The 21,464-nt window shown below is 35.8% G+C and overlaps 3 protein-coding genes across 3 annotated transcripts; 1 reads left to right on the plus strand and 2 right to left on the minus strand.

The window, feature by feature from the left end:
- Positions 1-1,063: 1,063 nt before the first annotated feature.
- On the minus strand, positions 1,064-3,310 carry MONOS_14143 (uncharacterized protein; the record flags this gene model as incomplete). The annotated part of the gene is made up of 1 exon (XM_067866922.1): positions 1,064-3,310. One exon carries the CDS (start codon positions 3,308-3,310, stop codon positions 1,433-1,435), a length of 1,878 nt encoding a protein of 625 aa, XP_067720744.1. The 3' UTR covers positions 1,064-1,432.
- Positions 3,311-4,176: 866 nt separating this feature from the next.
- On the minus strand, positions 4,177-8,401 carry MONOS_14142 (uncharacterized protein; the record flags this gene model as incomplete). The annotated part of the gene is made up of 2 exons (XM_067866921.1): positions 4,177-4,183; positions 4,242-8,401. 2 exons carry the CDS (start codon positions 8,399-8,401, stop codon positions 4,177-4,179), a joined length of 4,167 nt encoding a protein of 1,388 aa, XP_067720745.1.
- Positions 8,402-12,306: 3,905 nt separating this feature from the next.
- On the plus strand, positions 12,307-13,851 carry MONOS_14141 (uncharacterized protein; the record flags this gene model as incomplete). The annotated part of the gene is made up of 4 exons (XM_067866920.1): positions 12,307-12,630; positions 12,680-13,147; positions 13,357-13,708; positions 13,835-13,851. The coding sequence occupies 4 exons, from the start codon at positions 12,307-12,309 to the stop codon at positions 13,849-13,851; spliced, it is 1,161 nt and encodes a 386-aa protein (XP_067720746.1).
- Between the last annotated feature and the right edge of the window lie 7,613 nt (positions 13,852-21,464).

Below are 21,464 nucleotides of genomic sequence, written 5' to 3' on the forward strand. Positions count from 1 at the left end.
ATTGATCAATAAAATAAAAAGCGAAATTTGTTGCTGAATAATTCAAATCCAAAAACCTAATAAAGATATTTGAAAACACATTAACAAACAAGCATGTACATATTTTTTGAACTCTTCTTTTTTTCTTTTTCAGTAAATATAGATAAAGTTCTTTTCCAAATTAAAATATTATAAATCCAATTTTTTGAAAGTCTTTTCATTAAAAAAAATAAAATATAATATTTTTTAAAACAAGTTTCAAGCAAATTCACTATCAATGAACAACTGTGAAAAGCAAAAATAAATATCTCGATTTTCAAGAAATTTGCAGGGGGGCGGGTTTGGCACCAGGGTGCGGGTTAAGCACCCATGGTATTTGTTTGTTTCATATGGTTCAACAAATGCTAACTTATGATTTTGTTGTTTGATTTTAATTATTTTTTTATCTCTTTGTCATTATAGAGTTTTTCAATTAATGTGTCAGATATTGAGTTTTGACAGCATGAATCCCCAGTTTTAACATATTTGAATTGAAATGCATGCAAAGCACGTATTACATATCCTCTTAACATATATATGATTTTTGATCAAAAAATTTCCATAAAAAATATTTAGAAAAATTCAATTCTTTCAATTTTGTTCGAAATGATACCAAATTGAAAGATAAATTTCACACAGTGTAGACGATGAAGCGAGCGCACGCCGGCCGCGAGGCAGGCGCACACAAACTCGTTATTATTTCCCTTCAATTCATATCATTTCATTTTATCTATCAAAAACAATTCGTTCCACAAAAGTCCAAAAGAGTAAAATCATTTTTCATATGGGGGAAAATACAGTCTTTCAAGCTTTTTTTGCACAAAGCATGAAATATTTGCTTCATTCATAACTATTTTTCACTTTCTCAGATATCAAAATAAGCTTGATTTTCAGATCCGTAAACAAGCATCGTAGAAATCAAAACAAATAGTTTTCGAACATTTCACGAATGACAATAAATGGACTCATTTTTATTGTATTTTTTGATTAAAACAAGTCAATGAAAAGTGCATAAATTTTCAAGGAAAATGCCTGAAATGAAAAATTTTGTCCCATATGACTATTTTGACGAAGTACAAAGAATGAAATGAAATGAAATGAAACAAAGCAAAAAATGAGATGAAAAAACGAAAACTCAAAAGAATGAATAATGAAGTGGAAAGTTTATATTGATTACCATTTTGCACAAAATGAGAAAAAAAGTAAAATCCCGCACATGCATGCACATGACAGCTGAATATTTCCCTTGGCTGCCTGAGAAAATTCGTTTTTGAATGACTTAACCGATTTTGAATGACAATTTGGCTCACTTGCGATAAATCATCTAAAAATGTATCGGGATTGAAAAAGAACCTTCTTGTCGGATGCAAAAGAGATTAATCATTAATTCCTGCCCAATTCCTTTTATCTTCCACTAAGCATCATCCCTCATAGCCACTTTCATCTGCCTTTTCACTTCTGCCAGCGCCGGCCTTCCCCTCGGATCGTCCATCCACATCTTTTCCATCACCTCAACCATTTCTGTCCCTTCGATTCCCTCTGTCAGCGGTCGCACTCCATCTCTCATCATCTCCTGCGCTTCTTCTGCATTACACTCGCTCAATGGCACTTCCCCTGTTGTCATCTCATGGAGAATCAGTCCAAGTGTGAAAACAACTGCCTTTTCTATTTCCTCATCTTCATTTCCCACTTCTGGAGCTTTCCATCGCTTCATTTCTTCCTTCTCCTTTTCATCTTCCAATTCCTCTGTCAATAAGTATATTTCATTTTCGTTTCCTTCCTCAATAAAAATCGTATATGGACACAACTGCCTCCCCATCATTTCCACTCTTTCGTCTCCAACTGAAATCAAATGCTCAAAAAGGTCTGCCACTGCTTTTACCACTTCCTTCCCATCAATCACATCCATCGCCCTTGTTCCCAGTGTGAAATCCCCTTCAACAGAATGAATAACTGAATGCAATGCTTTCAGATTCTTTTTCTCCTTCTCTCGAAATGGCTTCTTTGCTGATATCACATTGAATGAATGCGGTTGCAACACCCCAGAAACAGAAGCATTCTCAGGAAATGGCAATGGAGATTCCAAATCTGGCAAATCATTTTCATTCAGAACGTCATCAATCATTGATGGAGGCTCTGGAAGATCTTCATCGTTGTCAATGAGAAGTGGAATTTGGCTTGTCATCCCTTCCAGTAATGTGGATGGCATTTCATTCATCTCAAAGCTCCCTCCATTGTTTTCCCTTCTTCTCCTCTCAATCTTCTCCAAAATCTGCTCATTTTCCAATATTTCTTTCTCAACTTTCTTTTCTGATTCTCTCAGTTTCTTTCTCAAAAGCATAATAACCACAACAAATAAAACAATGAAAATGATAAGGATAATTGAAAGAATTATCACAATTATCGGCCAAAATGATTTTCCCTCTTTCCCTCCCTCGACAATCCTTTCGTCTCCTTTTGCCTTTGTTTCACTTCTATTCTTCAGAATGAATGACTGGGTTGATGAGGGAGAATCTTCTTTCCCAAACAGAACGCATAAACTAACTTCAGTCTCTTCTCTCACATTCTCCAATTGTGAAGATGTTGCGACTGTTTGTATTTCATTTTCTGAAGAAAATCCTTCTTTATTGATTTCATGGAGTTCAATGAAATCCACCTCTCCGTTTGTGAAGCACAATTTCAAGGTCAGATCGCAAGGAAGAAGAAGCTCCCCAAACAGAGTCAGATTTGTTGCACAGGAGGATGTTGGTGAGCTCTTCACTTCATGCAGCACTGGAATGAAAAATGATGATTCTCTTTCAGCTACTATTCCACTCAGCTCACATCCGTCATTCAAGATCCACAACGATGTGTTTGGAAACATTCCATCTCCCCCTTTCACGCTCACAACATTCAGCTCGCTGTTCCCTTCACAAATCATATTCCTTCGAGCTGATGGATATCCCTCAATAGATGGGTTGTTGTTCTCAAATTCTCCTTTTTCAATCTTCACACTCCCTCCACTCACATACAATCCTCCACCCTTGCTCTTCATAATCGTTGTTTCCCTCATCTCTACATTGCTGTTCTCAATATCAACCAATGACCCATTCCACTTGCACAATCCCTCTTCTTTCATTCTTTCAATCCCTTCATTGATAAACTCGATTTCTGTTTCTCCATCAAACACACATATCTCAATCATCACTTCCTTTGACTGTCTTATCTGCATCATGCTTCCCTTGTCAACTGAATTCGTGCATTTTCCAAACGAGCAGTTCTGCACGCTTTCTTCTTGTTCAGCATCTTCCATCGCAATTGTACATCCTCCGAAAAGCAGAGTTACATTCTCAACCTCCATCTCTTTCACCTCCACTTTCGCTTTCCTTCCAACACTCACAACATCTCCCTCACATTTGATATTCAATATTCTTGTTTCAACAATTGTCACATCCGATTCTTCACAAAATGAAATAACTGGTAATTTTGAATGAATATCCCTGAATGTTGTTTCCGATATCTTCAGCTCTCCACTTTCCACGCTCACAACCGAACTGTTCAACTGCAACTCAACAGCTGTTGCTGATAATGAAGAAAAGAATTCACATTTCTGTATCTCCATTGAACCATTCTTCACTTTCATGATGCAGCCGTGAGTCGTCTCAAATCCATCTTCAAACTGGAATGAGCATCTTTCCACAGAACATTCGTTCACAAGCTCCATGACACAATCCTTCTCAAATGATTTCTCAATCTTGGAGTTCATCTTCACAATCGCCTTTCCCTTTTTGAGTGAATTCACAACAAGATCTCCAATCACACATTCTTCCGTCACAAACCCTTCTCCCTCAATCAGAATCGCATTCATAACCCCCTCCTGGATGTGCTCAACCCCACAGTTGATGCTGAGACATGGATTTGTCTGCGCTCCGCATCTTCTGTCATCACTCCCTCTCCCACTCACAAACACCTGTGCCGAATAATAGAATGTGATCAGCGGAATCAGATCAACACCTCCCTCGCTCGAAGCATCTCTCCCGCAGATGGAGTTGTTTGAGTTCAGCGATTCCTGGTTGTAGTTCAACGCAAACAGTGTTTCGTTGATCTGGTGCTCAATCGAGTGGCATCTGACAAACACGTCTTTCCCCACATATGCCTCATTCATCACAAACAGGATGTTCACAATCTTGAAATTCAGAGGCGGAATCTGACTTTCATTTCCATAATTCGCATTTGGGTCTGACCCATCAATGAACAGCCCTCCTCCGCGCCCTGTGTCAGACGAGCACTTGCACGTCGAAAACGAGCCACCATTCACTTTCAACACTGACTCTCCACTCTTCAGCACCACTCTCATTCCCCCTCCTTCTGTGCTTAAGCCACTCTTGCAACTCGACATTGAGCACTCATCCATCATACACTCCACTCCATTCTCAAATGATCCCACATCAACAACACTCGCTCCAATCCCTTCATTCGTGATATTTGTGAATGAACACCCAACAACCCTCAAAACTGGTCTGTTGCCATTTGAACCAGTATTCTCGTCTCCGTTCATTTGATTCTCGTCTATCATCGAAATCAGACTCCTTTCTATCACACCAGCAAATGAAATGTTCACATTCTGAACAGTCACCTCAGATGCACTTGGGCTGAAAGCAATCAACCCTTTCAACTCTGAAATCAAACTCAACGAACTCCTCTCAATCAATACACTCCCTCCATTCACTCTCATCAAGCAGTATCCAAAACTTTCTGTCACCCCCCTCCCTGGGCCAAATGAACAATCTGAAACTGACAATAATGTGTTTGTTCCGGAGGATTCAATCAACACTTCATGATGAGTTGTGATGGCTGGCTTGGTGAATGACACATTCACAAACGACAAACTCACATTCGAGGAGATCATTGAACCATCATCAGGCAAATCATTCTCATCTTCATCACTGATCGTCACTCCTGTCCCTTTCTTTGTCCCATCAATCACCACTTTTGGTGACTCTGATATTGATGATGATGAAGAAGAAAATGAAATTGAATGGCTCAGCAACCCTGATCCCACAATCGCAATATGTGTTTCCCCTTCTCCAAATGTTGGATATAGAAGTGATATCAAGTGATCAATCGATGAACATGGTGCTTCCGAATATCCACACCCACTGAAGTCTCCTCCTTTCTCTCGAGAAACATACCCATCCCCGCTCCAGTTCCTCCACAAATACACAACCAATGGAATCACATATTCCTCCTCTCCAGTCATCTTCCTCTCCCATCCACACAACTCATCAAACGATCTCAACTCCTCTGAACTCATCTCCCATTTGAAGTTCTCTTTGTTCACAACCTCGCTCAGATCCCATCCTGAAACAAATGCATTCTTCCCTTTCCAGGCATTGCATCCCTCAAATATCATTCCTTCCAAAACAAATGATCCCATTTGATTGGGAAGTTCAACAAACATCCCTCCTCCCAATCCTCTCCCCACCTCATCACTCTCACCTGATGGCACTTCACATCCTTCAAACTTCACTTCCTTCATCTTCAAGCTCCCTCCACTTCCAACAGTTATCATCACCCCTCCTCCTCTTCCATTTGAGTCTGCCTCATTCTCTGCATTGCAACCATCAAATGTGGTTGACCCATTGATCGCAACCTCTTCATCTTTGCCGATCGAAATCTTCGTTCCTCCACCACAACCGTCTTTCTCCTCAGCACCACATTCACTGAATGTGCTATTCGTGATTATAATGATATCAACAATAGAAGTGTCAGAATTCTCAATTTTCTTTTTGTCACAACTCCTTTCCAAACAGCTTCCTCCTCCATTTCTCCTCGAAATTCCAGTTAGAACACAATTTGAAAACTCTGCTGAACTTTCTCCGCAACATCTGATTATTGGATCTGACAAGGTGTTTAGTGATCCTTTGTTCGAGAAGCCTGTCATGTGCAGAACTCCTCCCTCAATCAGAAAAACACAGTATTCGATTTCATTCTGTGAGTTTCCGATGGCAGGCTCAATTGAGCAATCACTGACACTCAAAGCATTCGAAGAGGAAAAGATGAATGAAGAGGCTGGAGAAAGTGCTGATGGAAGCGAAAAGCACAAATCTTTCAGCAATGCTCCAGATGAAATGTGAATCAAACATTCTGAGTCAAACTGAAGAGCAGGAGACACAACAACCTCAACAACAGTGTCTCTAATTGTGCCTGTCACATTCCAAAACTGGCTTTCCATCACAATCTCTTCACAAAGCACAAAACCATTTTTGATTCGGATTGTTCGTGGTACAGCCCCAAACCACAACTCAACCACTCTCTTGATCGATGAGCACGGATACTGCTCCATTCCACATCTGCTGAAGTCCAGGCTTTTCTCTCCTCCCACAAATCCAATATCCCCTGTTTCCATCAAAAATGGAAGAAGTGGCACACACTCCTCCCTGCACCCATCCTCAAATCCCAATAAGTCACTGTCTGTCATGCCCTCATGCTCAAACCCAAATGTGATGCGACTCACAACATCTCTCAGACACTGTGCGTTCACAAATATATTGTTCCCATTTTCTGCCTGGCAATCCTCAAAATGAGCACAATGGATGCAAAAAGCACAATTCTCATCAACAACATCCAGATAAATAGCTCCGCCATATCCTCCAACTCCATTTCCCTTCCCCACACAGCTGCAACTGCTGAATGTCACACAATCCACATTCTCATCAGCACCTTCACTTGAGACATTCCCGATCTCCATCTTCGAGCCTTCATCCAGTTGAATCCACATCCCTCCTCCACATCCATCCTCGCACTCGCAGTTCCTCATCATTCCCCCTGAAATATTCACATTCATCCCATTCACCAGATTCCCACAAATCACACTCCCATCTCCACCCGCTCGAGAAATACCATATGCATCAACATTGTTCATCTGGAAAGACAGTGAGCTTTCGCCTCTGATGTTGAATGCAGGAATAGATGAAAACGATATTCCACTGATCTCAACAGAATCAAAACTGACAGACCCCTTTTGGATAATCATCAGCGATGCTGTTAAAACACAACTTTCATCGTTTCTCAATGAAGTGATCACACACTTACACATATTCAACATCCCGACTTCTGCCAACACTTCCATCAGATGAGACGATGGATTCTCTCCACAAACAAATGTCATATTTCTGAAACTTCCCACTCCAGCTCCAATGGCCACCAACGATTCTCCATTTGGTGATCTGTTGCGAACAACCACTTGTGCTTTATCTTTCCCCTCAAATGCAATTCTCATCTTTCCAACATCAATTTTGTTTTCTTCATAATCCCCAAATTCAATGATCACTTCATTGCTGCTTCCATCACCATCCAGCACACTCATTCCAAACTCGATTGTTTTGCATCTCCTTCCATATCCGTCCTCTGCTCTCACAAACCCACAGGCCATGTGATCCAACCCTTCCTGTGAGTTCACAAACACTGGGTTGAAGAAAACTTTTGGAATCCAGCTGTCGTGTTCTGTTGTTCCAATAATCACTCGATTTCTATTTGCAGCTGTGCTTGAACTGCAAAGCACAAACGAATTTTCAGTGATGTTTGTCCACCCTTCAACAGCATAGACATCATGGCCCAAATTCACAGCTATGTTATTTGAAAAGAAGCAAAACAAAGTTGGTGAATCATTCTCTCCTGGGATGTTATCCCAACTGATTCCTCCTCCATTCTTCTCGCTGTATCCACCACAAATTGAACAATCAGTGAAAATGGCAGAAACATCATTATAAAAGCCAACACTTCCTCCTCCATTGTATTGCGTCGTATTCTTTCTGCAGTTATAAAAGTGACAGTTTTCAGCAAGCCCCTGATGTTCATTGTGCTCAATAAATATTCCTCCACCCATATGTTTAACTGAACTATAAGAACAATTGATGTTTTTAACAGAAAATGTAGAAATAAAATAAAAATATAAACAACCACCAGAAGCTTCACCTGTGCAAGAATCAAATACAGAAGAAGCTATGATGAAATTTTTTCCGTTTTCTCCGGATGAAATGGCTCCACCACAATAACTGCTGTGGCATGAATGAAATTTGCATAAGGTGACATTTAACAGTCCAGAAGATGTGAAAAGTATTGCACCACCGTTAACTCTTGAAGAATTTTCAGTTGAAAGGTTGTTGAAATCACAATCCACAAATGTTGCGTCACCTGAGTCAATAACTTGACTTTTCATAGTCTTGTTTCCAATCACTGGATCTGTATTTTCTCTCCGAATGCATTGAGAATAACTTGAATTGCAAGCCAAGAAATGATGATATCCTGAACGCATCCCTTCGACCAATCCTCCACCAAGTGGAGAATCCACTTTCTCGACAACGCATCCAGTGAAAGAATAATCATTTTTCGAGTTGCCCATCGAATAGTGATTGTTTTGGATTCTTGCGCTTTGTGATATATTCGAAAAATGGCAGGTATAAACTACTATTTCCCTTATGTTTGTGCTTACCAAAAAAGAAGTCGATCTCCCAAGGGAAAATGAAGAAAAAGCGGAATCAATTATTTTCAAGTCTTTTTTCTTAAACTCAGAACTTATTTTTTCACATCCAACAAATGATTGACAAATTTCTGCACATTCAGCACTCGAATAAGAAGTGTGACTTAGAATCAAATGTCCTTCATTCAGTGTAAATAAATAATCACGTGATGCTCCTCGTTGATGGACTGAACAACAATGAATAAGAACTGCGGATAAGTCGTTGATGAGCATGAGGGATCTTCTCTCTTCTTTGACAAATGACAAATATTTCATTTCACAACTCGAATTTCCAAAATAAACCACAGTCATCACAGTGGACCTTTGGTTGTGAAAAACTCTTTTCGAATCTCCAACAATCTTCAACTGACTCTTCTCATTCTTCAAATGGCAATTCATATCGTTTGGTTCACTTCTTTTCTCTTTTGAATCCTTTTTACTCTCCTTCAATATCGTCTTCATTCCTTCAGCATCTTCACAAATTGTTTCATCTTTTTTAAGACCATTTCTTGTTTTTTGCTTGTTTTGAGCAGTTCCACCAGAATTTTCCTTTATATGTTCGTTAGCCGATTCTTGCTTCTTGATATGAACAAATTGGACATCTTCAGTAGATGTAAAGTCAGAGTGTTCAAGTTTGTCAACAATCTCAAAGCTAATCAACAAGGCTATCCAGACAAATAAAAGAAACAAACTCATTTTGTATATTAATATGGGTTATTATATATTTTTCTTTTCCAATCTTTCTCAGTTATGTCACATTTATCTGTGCTTCAAAAGTGCATCAAAGTTATTGTTGTGAAAAATTCAATAGACCATTATGATTTAAATTGTGATCAATGTTAATAAAAAATGCTAAGATTTCTTGACATCTGCTTTTTCTTTGCCTTGGCTGATAATAATTAAATAGAGTTTAATAATGTTTTTTCTATTCAAAAAATTATTGATGAATGCATTTGTTTGTTTATATTTTATTTTTTATTTCGAATACATCGTGAAAGTGAAGCAAATTTTTCAATTTGTGAATTATACACTGCCACAGAATGTTGAAAATCAGTGTTTGCATCTCTTAAAACACAACCACAAAATTACGAGCAAGCATTTCTCCATATTATACAAACTCTTCTTTTCTTCGAGAAATATTTTGCTGAATTTGGATGTGATTTCTGGAGAGTACACACCGATAAAACCTGTTGAAGAACAAGATGAGACATTTATTACAAAATTTTAGCTGTATTATTGAAAGTTACAAGGATTTATTTAACGATGATTTCAGCAATGGCAGAGCGCTGTCGAAAGACGGCTCATCGTTTCTTTTCAAAGATGGGTTAAAAAGATATTTGAATGTTTCTGTTTAAATGAAGTTTTTAAAAAACATGGGGAAGGATTGTTGCACTGAAACGTTGAGCATTTAGATCAATCTTCAAATTCACTAATTATCCAGCAAAAATTCAAATGTGCTCATGATCGGAGTTTTTGATAGCTTTCTCTTCATTATTCATAGTCTCCTTCTTTTGGTTTTTGTTTACAGCCAATAATTTACACGATGAACTTCACAAGGAATATCCACCCGAATTCTTAAAATGAGGATTTTTAAAGAGCAAATGTCAAACATGAGCATTGACAGAACAAAAATAAAAGAGAGGAAGGCAAAGAGGCGATAAGCAAATGGATTAAGCTTCTGTGGATCTTATTTGATATTTCTTTCAGGCTTAACCACAGCTGTAGACTTCAAGAGGTTCATTTGAATTGGATTCACAATAGTTTTTTCATTATTAACTCGTTTCTTTTCTGAAGGTGAAATTTGCCTTTAAAGACAGGGTATTTTTAAAAGATATTCTTCAATGATATCTTCAAGGTTTGTCTTTCTGTAAATATTCCATATGTTTTTTTTTCCTTTCACTATTCGAATTGAATTGATAGAATTTGAAGAGAAGCAAATATGCTTTGAATGGAAGGAAACATGAAGCTGAACTTAATAAGATCTCAGATATAAAAGCATAAATTGAACTTATCCTCAGATGGGTTGGCAGACTTCACGCAAACGCAATTTTGCATCTGTTGGCCAGAATTCTTTTTCTGCCTTGGATTGATGATTGCTGCATCAGATCCTTCAGCGATGACATGTGAGATCATTTTTTTTGAGATGACTGAATCAGATGATTGTGTGACGAGCTTCACAGAAAAGCATTGAAAGAAGTGAGATTTCTTGAATTGTTCAAAGAAATCTGATTCAAAATCGAGTTGATAAAATCTTTTGCAATTGTTGAAGAGACAGGATCAAGAAATTTATGCATGAATATGCATGCAAAGTTCATGAATATGAATTGAATAATAACGCCGAACCAATGAGAAAGAGATAGCAAAAGGTTGTTTTTTATTCTCAAACATCATTTTTCAACAAATTGACTGAACACGCATTGTTGAAGAATTATAACTTCTTTGTTTGATTGCTCATTGTTTGAATTTTCAAGAAAACTGGACGATGTCGAAGGAATAGCGAATTACTAAATAATAAGAAGTTTTTGATAATTTTATTCAAGGTGATTTTATTAGGGTTATAATTTTATCTCGACATTTTTTTTTATCTTGACCTTTTTTTATTAAATCAGTTTTTTTTCCACTATTTCATATTTTTAAAGATTTTTAAGTATATATATGAATTCAATCGATAAAAATAAATGCATTTTGAAACAAACCCAATTTCGCATGGGGGGGGGGGGGGGGGGGGGGGGTTAGCTTCTTCATTGAACTTCTGTGTGGAATTGGAGGGTTGCATGTGGTATAAAACCTTCAGTTTGTCAAAAATGTTATTTTTTGAATTATTTTTCATTTCATTTCAATAAAAAAATAAAAAATAAAAAAAAACTAAATAAATAAATATGAAATCAAAAAAATAAAAATTAAATTAAATTATTTTTTGAAAACGAAAAAAATTAATTAATTTCGAGTGGGACATTATTATCAATGCAAAATATAAAGTCATTTATGAAAACACTTTTGAAAATTACTTTTTTCCTTTTATAAATTGTCGATTATACGCTTCGTGAAGCTATTATCTCAAAACAGAAAAACGAAGGAATTTGAATAATTAATTCGAAAGTATTCGAAGGACACGTAATAACTTTTTCTGATAATGGAGGATCGAAGATGCAATGAATAAAAAAAGTGAATTATATGAACGTGAAATGAGGGGCCTTTGATGAGTGTTATTGTTCAGCATTGGGCAAATACGCAAGCGGAATACTTCTTCGGCTGATGAATGAAAGCCCAAACTTCCTGATTTCATCATCCTTTGACACAATTGTGACCTAGTTGAGAAGTTATATCTTTATCTTTTTTCTCCAAATCAAGAAGTGACTGTAAAATTGCGAAAAATCGCATTCCGAAAAGCTTCACTGGATACTTTTGATAACATGAGAGGATATACCATGGGTGCTTAACCCGCACCCTGGTGCTAAACGCGCACCCTATTCATAATTGAATGAGCTTTCAAAACACAATTCGACGCTTTAATATTGAAAACAGTTTTTTAACAGATAATAATGATGTCAACAATCCAAGTTCAGCTTCTGCTTGGTCTCCGTTAATTTGTGTTCTTTCAAAGTGAAGCCAGTTTCTTTTTTAATCCAAAGAAAATATCAATCGCAACTTTTTCAGAGCAAGTGAAAATAATAAAACAGTTCAATATTATTTGCTTTGTACATCAGACAATGAAATTCGTTAACGTTATCTTTGATTCAAAATGACAACTAAAGAAATTTTGATATGCTTGATCACACCCAATAAAGATGACTGAAAAATCTGAATTATCATCAACTCAGTTGCACAGAGTTCTTGCAACGAAGGAATATCGCGCATTCAAATCCCCCTCGAAAAAGCTTTTCGCGATTCGACAAAGTTTTCAAGTGAAATATTCGACTACCATCAAAGCAAAAGTTGTGTCAAAAGATGCATGGAAAAGAGGGATAAGAGCGGAAAGAGCTGGCAGAGAGGCTGGAAGGAATGGGCACACTCAGGCAATAACGAACAACCAATTGGAAGAAATAGAGAACCAGGTGGTTGTCATTTTATCAAATCAGACAATAGTTCGAATTCGCGATGTGCAACACATGGTTTGCAATATTTGTTGATTTGTTTTTGTGATATTTTCATGTTGCAAAGTGTGTTGATCTAATAAAAAAATCATCAAAACAAAAGAAAGAATACAAAACAATCAACAGAAAATATGAGTTCAAATTAATTCAACGAAGTGATTCATTGAAGGCTGCTTTCGCAAGGTATACGGATGTGGCAAAAAAATCAGCGCAGTCACCAGAAAATATCAGAGGATGGTTTTCGGAATTGTTGAACACTGTTACGGAATACAATATCACAACTGCGGATATATTCTATTTTGATGAATCGTCAATTTCATGTGGGGAATCATCGAATAAACTGGCTGTTTGCCTTAAAGGTCAAACTCCTCCACAAATTCCCGTCGCTCCGAAAGTCCCGAATGCAACTATATGCCTTTGTATCTGCGCTGACGGATCCTCATTGCCACGATTTCTTCTTTGGCCAAAGAAAACACTCCCGAAAGAGTTTCGAACTCTTTCTTCGTTTGATATCAGATATATTTTTTCATCTTCCGTGTGGATCACTAAGGATATCTTCAAGTTCATCATGATTAATTACTGGATTCCATTAATCGTTGAGAAAGTGAAACCTACAAGTTCTCATCGTGCACTTTTATTAATGAATAATCATTCAACTCACAATGACGAAACTGTAATTGAAGCAGCTTAAAAAATTACATCATTCTGAAAAAATTCCTACCAAATATGACACATTTGCTTCAGCCGGGTGACTCATGTGTTTTTTCTCGACTTAAATCCACTTTGAGTTACAAATTTGTTATTCCTTCTCCATTTTCTCTCCCTTCTCATCGAACCCAACTTGCTGAAGTTCTTCCTGAAGCCTTGGCAGCTGCATGTACACCTTCAACAATAAAAGCAGCGTTCATTATGACAGGAGTCTGGCCTGTTGCTGCAGCTGCCGTTCTCTCTCATGTATCTGGAGCACCTTTTGGAGCCTCTCCATTGAAAGAATATCTTCCTTCTTCGTCTCAAGATTTGCGTGAAGAACTTTTTGGAAGCTATTCTCCAGGAAAAAGGCAAAGTGTTTCGGCTTCATCAAAACCATCAGATACTTGTGTGATAATTTTTGAAATCAAATTATTTCCTTTAAAAGATTCGGTTCGAAATATTTTATTGAATTCTAACAAAAAACATTAAGAAGTGAATATATTTATTATATATATTCACTTCTTTATTTCAGCTCAATCATTTATTTAAAAAATGGTTTTGATGAAAATTTTCAAAAAAATCCAAAATCTTTGTTCAAAGACAAACAACCTTTGAAAAAAAAACACCCCGAAAAAAGTTATGATTTCAAAAATAATCACCCATTTATTCTGCAGAAAAAGAAAACTCGGAAAAATCAGCTTCATCGAACATACCGACCTGTTCTTCTCTGTCTGATAATCACGAATTAAATATAACAGCAATTATTGAAGATTTGGACAGCTTTGAATTTAAAAAACAACTTGAAGAAGCTGAAAAACATCTTGCATTTCTTCGATCGATATATAAAGAAATTGAAAAATCAAATGTTTTTTCGACTTTTTCAACTTAGAAAACAAAGCATTCTCGAAAAGAATTCAGCATTCTTTTGTCAAGCTCTTCTTCAAATGAAGATTAAAGAGAAAGAAAACAGAAAAAGAAAAAGAAAATTTAAAAAATCGAAAACGATGATGTGAGTGTAGGAAGCGACCCTGAGGAAAGAAGAAAATTGAAAAGGAGAAGTTAATTCAAAGAACAGTTTCACCGTCTTTCATCAAAAAAGAAATTGAATATCGCGAAAAGTATTATTCTTCGTTGTCATCGTAGTTTGTTTGTTTTTTTCTCACGGAAAAGTTTGCAACTGCTGAAAGTGATAATTGATAAAGAAGAACGAGTAAGGAACTTTCTTAAAAATTATTATTCTTGTTATGTGGGAAATTGATGAAGTTGAAAAAGTTTTAAAAAGGAATTCGTAACCTTTTTATCTCAAATACCAAACAATAAAACTTATCCATTAATGATGCTCTTGTCCTATTTTTTTCAAAGCTCAACGATTAGAAATGAATAGTGTACAAATATCAAAATATGAACTTTTTATTCAATTTGTAAGTGCGGGTTTAGTTCCAGGGGGCGGGTTAAGCATCCATGGTAACTATGGAAACACAAGTAAAGAAATCCCTCTGCGCATCTATCTCATTCACAATCCAACAGAAATTCATGTGAGCAACATTGAGGCATCACATCACACACATTGTGGAAATGTAAATTTTCCATTCTTGACAATGAAGCACTTCCTCACACGACTTGCATGTGCAAAGAAAATTGTTGTTAATGGAATGATTTTAATGAGTGATGAAATGTCTTTTGATGAACGCAAGCATGAAATCTTAGGAAATAATGATCGAAGTGGATGAACAGTTGCTGAATAAAGTGAAACATCCAATTCAAAGACGATTTCTGCAAATGTTGAAACAGAATTATCAAAATTTATCTTCTCTCTTCATTTTTCTCCTTGTTCTTTTCATTTTGCACAAAACTTACAACTATCTCTTCCAGTTTTCTCGTTGGCTCTAACAGGCTCATCATTCGTCACAAAAAATAGCGTCGAATTTTGCAACTGCCTAGCATCTTTCCTTTCTTTTTCCTCTGCACGTTCAAATCAAACGATGCAAATTTTTCTGTTGGTATTTTCAGCAGCTTACCCACTCTCCCTGTTCTCTTGTGCTGAAAATGAACACCAACTGAATACGAAGTGTGGAAGAGTCCTGTTGCAAGGACAGGCGAAAAGAAATGAAGAATCATCCCTTTTGCTTTACCATTCACAAAATTCCTATTCTCCATGTCAAGTGCTTGCTTAACCAGTTGCATCTTTATTTCTTCTTTGATTTTGACTTAAACTCCTGATGAACAAATAGATCTCAGTTCTTCACATTTTCTTCCTCTTCCTTTTTCTCCTTAGCCTCTTTTCTCTCCTCCAGCATTACCAGTATAATAGCTGCTCGTGGTTCAGATCCATCTGCCATCCTTTCTCCAGCCACTTTTAACACTTTCTCCGCTATTAATCCCCATTTTCTCACCATCATACCTCATCCAATTACCTCTTCATTAAGTTTCACTACCACATGGATCGACTGCAGCCAATAAGGAAATTGCTTTGTAATAGCCATAAATGACACATTAAACTGCGACATTCAGCTTTTGTTGAGCACAGCGAAGCACTCAACCTCACATTATTTCCTCAGCAATGGATTCTTATGGTATTCATGAATGCTCCTTCCTTTTGAGAAAAATGATTTCTCAGAGACCTCTCGATTTCACTTCACACTGCCGATAATGAAGACAACTCAACCGCACCTTTCGTTGAAAGACATAATAATTCTTGTTGATGAATGAAGAACAAGTTCATCTTTGTTGATGAAACTTACTTTCATTCTTTGTTTCTGCACTGCAAAAGAACTGGAAAAGAATAGTGATAAGCAAATATTGAAAACGCTGATGACGCAGAAGAAGAGGATGATGATAAGGAGGAAAAAGATGAAAATATGAAAGAAGGAGAGGAAGATGAGCACGAGGAAAAAGTCATTGGCAAAGATTATGAAAAATAATATTTAATTATGAAATATCATAGCAATTCGGATGAGAATAAAATCCTTATGAACATGGAATGGTGTCGCCGTCACTCATTCCCATTTGATGAGCTTTTCAAAAAGAAGTGTGTCACATCGCATTTTGCGTTGAAACCTTCATGTTGAAGCCTTGCTTAATAAACTGTTGAACAAGAACCCATATTTATCTGTCCCATTTCATTTAGTATCGAAAGTGCTTTCTTCTTCATTCTTCAATAAATATTCCACAATCATGCCCCTCTCTTCCAATTGCAATAAAGGAGAAAGTCGTTTGGAATGATATTCTTCCAAGCTCCAATCTCATCGATTGATGTTGTTTCCTCACCTTTAAGTCATTAACATCATGATTTCCCCACGATCAGCTTCTTTCCAATTCCGAAAACGAACCAAAGTATACTCTTGCCTATTTTCCTAAGTGTTTTTTATTTCTGTTGTTTTTCTTTTTGATCGGGATTTCATCCTTTAGTCTTCACTTGTTCATTTATAAGCATAATTTGACTTTATCTCTTGCTCTAAAAGAAAAATTATAAAAAGCACATCTTTTGCAAATATTCTCCGAATTGCAAATTGATAAGCATAAATCAGCTCCATTCTCATTGTATTGCTCTGAAAAGAGAAGATTGGCCATTCCAATAATAATCCGGATTCCCGCACTTTGGAAAGAATACAGATGGAAATATCTTCACAATCAATAGAACAATAAAAGTCACATCCATAATGTCTTTTGCGTTGTTAACCACATTGTTGTATTCCCATTGTTCATCCAATATCTAAAAATCATTTGATAGAAATCCGAAATTTTTGCTTCTCCACCATTTCTTGTAGTTATCACAAAAAAGAATATTGCAACTTCAACAGGAAATGTTCATTCATTAATCCTTCATTTTGTTTATCTTTATTCCTTTCGAAATATCCAAATTGATCAAAGCATCCATCACAACAAAGAGAATAAAAAAAGCATTCTTTTCCTTTATAATTACAAGTCGAAAATGTCAACGCTTGATGGAACGGTTTGAATGCATTTTTTTTGTCATTTGTAAGCTTTTAAAAAGTCATGGACAAAACCCGGGAATGTCCAATCAATTGAAAAGTTTTTCAACAATTGACTCCACTTCCTAATTTCTTTTCTTTTTTTTTTTAATTGACAAAAAAAATATTATTTGAAAAAATGTTCATACGATGTTTATTCAATAATTTTTTCTTGATTACAAATGAAACGAGCATTCAAAATCACTATCGAAAAGAAACATTGGCTGATATGAGACCATATAAAAATAATCGAACAAAATGAAAAAAAATTCTATCATCAAGTTGCAAAACAAAATTGTTTGAAAAGAAAAGTCGCTTTAGCTGAAATAAAATTGTTTTCCACATTTTGTTTCAGACACTTGTTTTATTTTTCGTTTTTCTCCTGAAAACAAAGAAAATTCATCTATTTCTTCTTCACGAGTTTGTTCTGATGACTTGCATTTTGTTTTCACGTCGCATTTATCCTCGTTTGCTTTCCTCTCTGACATTTGCTTTTGTGGATTGTCTTTCAAGGAGCTGGATTGACTTTTTTCTTTTTCTCGGAACAATAAAATAAGAATGAATTAGATAAACATTTCATTCAAATTTGATGAAGATTTTCAAACCTTCTTCACTTGGTTCGTTCTCCTAAACAAAATCATCACTTGCTAAAACTTTCATGTTAAAGACTCCATTTGATGCACGGGTTGATGAACTAATTGAAGATATTTTTGTGGTTGAAGACTGATTCTGCAGTCTTAAACAACTGACGGATCAAATGGCTCAATCCCGCAAGCGTAGAACGATTTTTTTAATAGTTCTTGGGTCAAGCGCAGCACTCACAGCATCTACCAATTTTGACATAAGAGCTTTTCTATATAATGATATTCCACTTTCAGTTGGAGGCTCAAATGATGCAGACAGTCCTTTTTTGAATTGAGCAAACACATTGCGATCAAGCTGTTGTTTCAAGTGTGTTGTGTGCGAAGGAAGAATAATAATTACGATTGAATGTTCACGACACCATGTGATAACAGGCCAGCGAAGCCTCAATTAATGCCACTCCATAATAATAAGCGCAGATGCTTCCGATTCATACAATTCAATTCTTTTTTGTAAACTATTGGAAAAATGTTTTTCATCATGATTTGTTCAAAGTCATTTTTAGTCATCTATCCGCTTCCGTTTGCCACTATTTCTTGTCGATGATATTTTAATGCTGCAAGATCTTTTGGAACAGTTTTTTGGGGACAAATCATCACTGGATAAAAAGAAGATCCATCTGCAAATACTTTGAAAACCAATGTTGCGTCAGGCTGATGTTGTTGGGAGTGTGGCATTGGGTCTTCTTGATCTGATTGTTTTGTTACGTAATTGTCATCCGATTAACACAAACTGACTCCTGTTTCGTCTATATTTAATATCAGATCGGCGCAAATTTTGTTTGTTCTTATTGTGTCCCCCAGCAATGAAAACCACGCTGAAATGTTTTCCGTTGAAGATGCAAGCAACCTTTTCACATCAATGGATTTTGGTTTTACCATTTGCAAGGCATTGCTTCTTTTGATGAACCGTCTTGCCCATTTTTCATTAATTTCTGCCAATTCGCTGTTGTCATCCTTGTTTCTGTTTTTTCTTTGCAAGACGTGTTCAGCCTGAATATGCAACACAAAAATAGTTTATTTCAAAATCAAAACAAAAACCAAACGATTTTTTTTATGTCTTTGAATGTAATTTTTTCCGTCGAAAGAAAAAGAGATTTGACACAGTCTTCTATTTCTTCTTGTTCTTCTTTGTTGAACAAATTCGGTCTTCCATTGTGTTGGAGATCTCTTCCATGCTTTAAAGAAGAGATATGTCGATATAGAACTGAAAAAGAAACAAAGCCAGATGAAATGATGCTTTTGTGTGGAATCTCTTTTTTTGTTAGAAGAAAGTTTTTTTTTCAACTTTTGAGTTTTATCTTCAAAATTCCACAGTGGCAAAACCTTTGAAAGTTCTGAAGACGAAGAAAAAGAAGACATATTGCAAAAAAAAGCAAACATTAAGGCTTTGTGATCCATTCATTTCATTGAATTAATTCAATAATTTTATCATTTCATAAAAAGAAAACATGGAACAATTGAAGAACAAAAGGAAGATGTTTGATTTTTTCAATATCAAATTCTTCAACGCACTTTTTCTTTTTTGAGTTTTTAATTGGACATTCCCGGGTTTTGTCCATGACTTTATCAAAAAAAAAAATTATTTTTGCTAAAAATTATGGATTCCATTTCAAACATTTTTTTGCATAATTAAATTGTGCACATTGAGATATGTGCACAGAATAAGTTTGGAACAAAACATGTCATTTTTTTTAAATCAAAAAAATTATGCCCCATATTCATGTTCTTTTGTCGATACATGTTGTTTTTCAGGCTTTCATTTCTTTTCATCTTTCATAACCCAAATGATCCATTGACAAAAAAGTGCAAAAAAGCAACAATTCACAAAATATATCGAACCTTCAAAAATTATCTGTTTTTTATTTTTATCTCACTCTTCTTCGCATTTTAATGAGAAACATCTTTCACTTATTGCGAAAATCCCAAGATTTCATTTTTTGAGCTCAAATGTTTAACATTTCGAAATTTTGAATGGAATAAATTCCAATGTTATGATTTTTAATAACTCTTTTTTTCTTTCAAAAGTATTATTATTCAAATAAACTGTTGGTTATGATCAAAAAGAAACAAAAAATTTCCTTTTCTGGCCTCACGCTTCCAATCCTTGCGGCTTCTTTACGCTTTATTTTTCACTTCTTTTTATAAAGCCAAAACAAAACAGATTGAATAGCGATCATTTTAGGACTGCAAGATAATCAATGTTGTTTGTATTTATCTTTTATTTTGTTTCTAATCATATTTTGCCCATCATTTTGAATATTTTTTTGCAACAACCAGAATGAATATGTCAAATGCTGATAAATTTCAAAAAAGAGTTCAGGTCATGACCAAATCTGAGCAGTTTTCAAGTTTGAAGTTTTGTTTAAATTAAACAATTTTGAACAAAATTTTTGTTTTTTTTGAATACCCTTCGCAGAATTGCTTTCTGAGCTTGGGCATTGCAGAGAAGATGAACAAATGCAGAAAATTGAAGAGATAAACAAATTGGTAGAAAAAATGAATGAAAAAGATTTCAGATCAATTTTCACAAAAGAACTGTTCAAAAAAATTCATAAAATGATTGAAGAAAGGAAGCTTTCGATGAAAAATGCCCTTTTACTATTGAAGCACGTTGGACATTGCAAAGAGCTGAAACGCTTTTATAGTTATGAATTTAGTGATTCTTTTTTTTGCAATCGATTTCATGAAATGATAAAGGAAGAAGCAGAGAGAAAAGAAGAAGAGAGAAAAGAAGAAGAGAACGACAGGCTTTTGGTAGATCTTTGCGAATGCTTTTTTTTGCTTGGCGAAGGAATTACTTCAGACTTTCCTTCAATTTATGTGCCTTTCCTTCTGAAGACTGCCTCGAAGAAAGAGGAAAACGAGGAAACTCAAAAAGAAGTGGAAATATCATTGCTAACTTTGAGTTGCATAACAGCAGGATATGTATGAACATTTCTATTTCATTTTTGATGTTGCAGTAATTTTTTTAAAATCATTTTTTCATTAGATAGTCGAACAAAAACTGTATTTGGATGAGATAACAGAAATTATAAAATATCACCAGGAGCATCAGAATCTGACGAGACTTGCCTATCGATCCGCTTGGAGGTTTCTGATAAACCGATTACACCGAGATGAAAGCTTGGAAAATGTTATGGTGAATGAGCTCCATTTTCTGAGAGAGGCAACAAAAGAATTGGAAGAACTGTCAAAATGTGTGGATTGGACAAGAAAAGAAGAGGAGGAAAAAGAAAATGGAAGAATTGAAGTGCATATAATCTTCAGATGGATCGATGAAATTTTTTATTTCTTTCGCTTTTACACATTGTGGAACGAAGAACTTGTTGGACTTATCAATAGCATTGTTCAGGTCTTTCGACTAGCAAAAGATAATTACCCAGATACAAGCTATGGATGCATTTCTTCATTAGAAAGAGCAATAGAAAAGAGAAATGTGAAAAATAATGACTTGTTGGAAAGCAGAGCCTTCGGTCTCTTTTTGGAGGAAATGAAGCAATCAACTTTGCAAGAAGTTATTATGTGTAGTTGTTTGCATTTCTTTTTG

Source organism: Monocercomonoides exilis (assembly GCF_001643675.1).
Source record: "Monocercomonoides exilis strain PA203 chromosome Unknown scaffold51-639645, whole genome shotgun sequence".
NCBI classification, from domain to species: domain Eukaryota; phylum Preaxostyla; order Oxymonadida; family Polymastigidae; genus Monocercomonoides; species Monocercomonoides exilis.